The sequence below is a fragment of the Chondrus crispus genome, genomic scaffold (assembly GCF_000350225.1).
Source record: "Chondrus crispus Stackhouse genomic scaffold, scaffold_249, whole genome shotgun sequence".
In the NCBI taxonomy this organism is placed as follows: domain Eukaryota; phylum Rhodophyta; class Florideophyceae; order Gigartinales; family Gigartinaceae; genus Chondrus; species Chondrus crispus.
In genome coordinates this window covers 24,645-30,061 of record NW_005179127.1, presented here as the reverse complement: position 1 = coordinate 30,061, position 5,417 = coordinate 24,645, and the positions used below count along the sequence as shown (strand labels likewise).

Genomic DNA, 5,417 nt, shown 5'->3' with positions numbered 1-5,417 from the left:
CTCTGAATGAGAAGTAGCAATAGAATAGCCATTTGGTCATTCATGGTTCTGACGGTGGCTGCTCGGTGAAAACACCATCATGATTGAGCTTAGCTCACAGCACACACTGTAGATAGAGCTCCGACGGCGTCATCGCCGGCGTCCGGTGCCGTGCTCGTCGTTAGGAGCGACCCTGACACACCGTGCTCGTCGTTAGGAACGAGTTCAAAGCATGCGTACAGTAGGGGGACGCACATTATGTGCGCAAGCATTTCCGTGGTAAAACTCATTTTTTGTTCACAAAAAAGAAAAATATGACTCTGACACAAAAAATAATTTCCGGAGGCGCCCAATGTAAACTTTAAAGGGGCGATATTTCTTTGCGCCCAGTATGCGCAAACCAGCATATGTGTGCGGCGCACACATACCGTCCTGTACTTGGCCACGTGCGCGTTTCGTTTGACACGTGTATCCGAAAAGGCGGATTGTGATCAATCCAATGTTCTCTTCAGTACATCTCCTCCATGCCTGCCACATCTTCCTGCGAGGCAAAAAGAGAAGCACACATTAGTCAATTCGCCTTATCTCGGTAGTCCGTCTAACTCAACCGATCCACCCCTTCTATCTCTTCGAGCACCTGCTGCTCGATATGGAGGCTTTCGAGAGTTCATGGACCGGTGGTGTCGGCGCTCTAGTCGACCGTGTTCTTCCCCCGGTTTGTGACCGCCCGGAATCTCTTCTTCAGCTGCCCTCGATCATTTTGAGCGAATCCGATTGTTTTCGGGCGTCTCTGTCTCTTGCCCTCGGTTTAGGGATTGTCTTCTTCGCTGGCCTCATCAAACTGCCGCAGATAGCCACTATCGTGTCAAACAAGTCGGTCGCCGGTCTCTCAGGTACAACGTTTCTTATCGAGACCTTTGGCTACACGTACAACCTCGCCGCCCATTATCGCCAGAACTATCCAATTTCTACATACGGTGACTTTTCTGTCCTAATTCTAGAAAACTATGTGATCCTCTACCTCTTTTACTCGTACACAGACCGGAAGGAGGTCGGGTTTGCCGTCATTGCCGCCTTTTTTGCCAGCCTGGTTCTGTTGTGTTCTCCGATCTTCCCAATGCCGCTCCTTGAACTTATGCTTCTCGGCAACGTGGCCGTCGTCGTTCTTGGCCGCACGCCGCAGGCCTATTCCAACTACGTCAACGGCTCAACTGGTGCTCTCAGCATCATTACATGTTGGGGTATTTTCCTCGGTGCATGTGCGCGCATTTTTACCACCATTCAGGATGTAAACAGTTTCAACATTCTCGCTGGGTACCTCTCCTCTGCTATTCTGAACGGTATAATCGCCTTCCAAGTTGCGTACTATCGTTACGTAAAACCAAAAGTATCACCAGAGGACAAGGTCAAGAAATCGACTTAGAGATTGTGTCGTCCAACCTAAAGCTGGCGCATTTTTGCAGCAGCAGAGATGTTCTCTTGTTGGCTATCCCGTATTCACCCTCAAGAGCTCAAGAAATACTACGACTTTGCCCGCGCATCACTTTTCTCAGGTACTGTACATTTTCGCATAAACTTCAATGGCATCCTTGCCCTGCCTTACAGGCTCTTCTTGTATCACATCCTTGCACATCGTACTCATACATTTGTGTGTGACGCTTCCGCAGTTGCTGCATTCTGTCGACCTGACAGTGCGGTATTTAGTCTCCGAATTTCGTTCAGAGTTTGCCTTTGCTCCCGTGCACGGGCAATGCGGGGCAAAATGATAAGTACAGCCACCACGACCAGGAGACCAGCTACAAGAATCGCACCCACAGAAATCAACGCGATCACTGCGCCAGTTCCTATTTCATCTGATTCTTCGTCGTTTAACCGATCTCCACCGAGGGTTTCATTGGAAGATGCCTTTTTCGGCACGGTCACATTCATAAGTATTGCAGTTTCAATAGAGCCTTGAGCAAATGAGAACGTCTCCCCGCTTTCTTCCTGTAGGTTTCGGGTTTTGTCGGCTAACATAAGTCTGCGTTTGTATTCATTTGCGAGTGAGGGAGACGTCGGCATGTAGAATACAAGCGGGATAGATTCCGGCTCCTTGCCATTTGGTAGCATTGTGACACCAGCCACTCGTCGAACCAAAAATGATGAAGTCCGAATCCCAGCCGCAGAGGACAAAGCGGCTGTTATGCGAGATGCAGCATAGGCCATGGCGGGAACAGTCTTGGGTTTCAAAGTCATAGACAAAGCAATAATTGATGCTGAGGAATTCCACCCCGGGATCGATTCATCGAACTGCTGTCTTTGAAGTTGCCTTGCCGCTTGAAACCGTGTGACCTGGCTGTTCATTTCTATCTCCTCAAACAATCTGCTCCATGGTGCGTAAACCAAGCGGTTGACTGCATTGGACATGACCTGAGTTCCACTTGATGCCAAGATTCTGTTTCGGGATGTTGAAGAAACCAATATTTGTCGGACTTCAGCTGAGGTCAAATTAGGTAGCGCCCCTAAGATCAATGCTGACATGCCAGCCACAACCGGGGCAGCCATGCTGCTTCCTGTGCGCAGCTTCCAGGCTGGCCCTGATTTATTGCCCCAAGCCGATAAGATGTCCACTCCTGGAGCGAAGCAATCAATGCAGTCTCCAAAGTTGTTCTTCTTGTACATCCGATCATCTTTGTCAGTTGCCCCGACAGCTATGGTAGATGGGTTTCTGGCTGGGTACATATCACAAGCATCAGCATTGTCATTCCCGGCTGCTGCCACTAAAACAACTCCTTTATCCCAAAGCTCCTGCGACACTTCCAACGATGAGGAGCACGCTGAGTTGACGGATCCAACAGATAAGACCGCCACGGAACGCTGGCTATCTTTCCGTCGTCTTTCGCTATCCGAAAGCACGAATTCAAGTGCGCTGAGAACATCAGAGCATGATCCTCTCCCTTGACAGTCTAAGATTCGAACTGCAATAGCACGTGCTTGACTGGCAACACCGCTTTTCACTCCGACAGCTATTCCAGCCACATGGGTACCATGCCCATCACAATCTGATGGAAGAGAGCCTGGATTTTCAATGTTGATGCCATACTCTGCCCTGCTTCCAGAGAAGTCTTGATGGTCTATGTGGATACCACTGTCGATTATATAAATGTTTATCCTGCTGCGTGCTTTGGTAACCTCGCCTAAATCGTACTGTTTCACGCCAGATGAAATTTGTTCTAGAGTGAGCTTTTCTCTCTGCACGATTCTTTGAAGCCCCCATCTTGGTTCGGTACCGGATTCAGACCTGAGAGCTACAGCCACTGTGAAGCATGCTAAGGTGAAAAAGGTACAATTGTTTACCCATGTTTTGCCTATGTGAGGCGTCTCCATGTCTCAAACTCTTTCCCCTTTCTGCTGCGGGTTTGAAAACGACAAGAGTGGACCTTCTTCCCCTTGCATACAGTACTCTACCAGATGCGAAACAACCGCTTGCTGGGAGAGGACAAGTCGAAGTCGCAAAGAAGAAGGGATGTACTCGGTATGTATACTTCAAATGGGGTGGTAGAGGAAAGAACAAGGATGAATGGTACTGTTGTGGTGTACCGCACTTCACATTGTGAGCTGAAGAGTATCAGTATCTTCCATACACTACAGTGATCTGCGTCACATCGTGAACTGAAAACAGGGATTCACGCTCAAAAGACAACTAGGATCTGAGATCTACAGTTGTGGGGCTCCCAAACGGTATTGGTGAAGAGACTGACAATGGGTGCGATGTGTCGACGTGAAACGTTTGATGGTGATCTCCGCAACTGTTTTATTGTGAAATATCAACAAGACCAGCTGCTGGTATGGGAAAGCAAGTTGTGTACGGCGAAGCGAGACCGTCTTGCAAATATCGAGGGTTAAATGTTAACGCTGGGAATGAACCAAAGGTGTGTGAGTTGCAAAACAAAAAAAAACAAAAAACAAAAACAATACAGGGATCATCGGCGACGACGCTTTTTGGGGTTTGACCCATTTCTGTTTGACGTGATTCGCGCCGGCCTGACCCTGAGACGTACACACACCGCTAGATCCTTGACATTGACGACAACTCGCTTCAATTCCCCTTTCACGTCGCTCTCCATGGCCTCTGCTGGCCGTTTCACAGGTGTCGTCGCAGACGTCGACAGTTGACTGCGACTTTCGCTACGTCTATCTCGACGGTGAGTAGACCGTCTTTTTCTGGCCGCACGTGGACCCGCTGGAATCACGGCTGTATGAAGCCTGGACACGGCTGTCATTGGGAAAGAAGTCTGTCTTCTCCGCTTGCGATCAAACACGGCGGGTGTCCATGTCCCTAATCGTTCTCCACGTGCTATCTTGAGGGCGAGATACGGACGGAAATCTAGACCTCGCTCCTTCTGCAACTCAATGGCCGCCTGCTCGACTTCCAGCAGGCTTTTTTCGATCTTTGCTTGTCTCTCCGCTTCGTCGACCTCCTCGACTGCCCTCGTCGCCTCAAACTCTTTTCGCTTCCTCTCGTCCTCCATGTTGCGTTTACATTCAGTGGAGCGTCGTTCAGACTCTGCGACAACGGCGTCCACAAGAGGAGCAATATACGTGTCGTTGATTTCGGCCTCGTTTGCTTCCCGTGATGCGGCGCTATGGTCGACATCTCTCGAGAAGACGGAAAAGACTTTTGGTAACGGGTTCCGCAAGGGATCATCTTCGGGCAGCACGCTCAATGCCATCCGTTTGGTCTCTTCGTCTCCGTAGGCAATGGCGTGGGCGAGGACGAGTTTTTCGCGAATGGCTCTGGCGACCGTGGCGGCATGTTTCTGAGGAATTCCAGCATCGCTGCAGAGGCAGTGGGCAAAAAGCTCTGGGGAGTTCATCGAGCCGATTCCAAGATCCCACTCGAACTCATCGCACAGGTTTTGTGAGCCGGGGCCTCCGCCCAGCTCGACATCAATACGAATGAGGCGACGGTTTTCCTCGTTGGCACCCGGAGGAGCAGGTGGGGCAGCGCACACGATTCCAGCGGAAAAGAGGGCGCGGCGAATCTGCATGGCGGTTGGTTTGACGAAGTTGTGGGGCAAGCGGCGGGCCCTTCGGATGCGATCGGCGACAAGTTCAGGACTGAGCGTGCGGTCGTTAACGTCCCATTGGGTGAACATGTGCAATGTGTGACCAGCAGTCTCTACAAAGAGCTCGACGGGTAAGAGCAAAGGCTCCGCGTGCGTGGGGTCAATAGTCCAGTTTGGAGCGACGAGAGCATGATACGCACGCTCGACAGCATCAACCAGGGACGGTTCGGCGGAATCCTCGAGGTGTTTGACAAACGGGGTGCGCTCTCGCTTTCTCTGTGAGACATGTCGATGGCGTGCACGCGCGGCGCGGTCTGTGACGTCATAGTGAGAAAATTCATGCAAACGCATCATAGGAGCATCGGGGCGCGGGGGGAGGTCCGGCTGCGG

At 50.8% G+C, this 5,417-nt stretch overlaps 2 protein-coding genes; one reads left to right on the top strand and one right to left on the bottom strand.

Annotated features, from left to right (window-relative positions):
- The first annotated feature begins 628 nt into the window (after positions 1–628).
- On the top strand, positions 629–1,581 carry CHC_T00004780001 (hypothetical protein). XM_005716158.1 is given in 2 exon segments: positions 629–1,402; positions 1,403–1,581. 1 exon segment carries the CDS (start codon positions 629–631, stop codon positions 1,400–1,402), a length of 774 nt encoding a protein of 257 aa, XP_005716215.1. The 3' UTR covers positions 1,403–1,581.
- Positions 1,582–3,740: 2,159 nt separating this feature from the next.
- Positions 3,741–5,009, bottom strand: CHC_T00004779001 (hypothetical protein). XM_005716157.1 is given in 2 exon segments: positions 3,741–3,941; positions 3,942–5,009. 1 exon segment carries the CDS (start codon positions 5,007–5,009, stop codon positions 3,942–3,944), a length of 1,068 nt encoding a protein of 355 aa, XP_005716214.1. The 3' UTR covers positions 3,741–3,941.
- Positions 5,010–5,417: the final 408 nt, after the last annotated feature.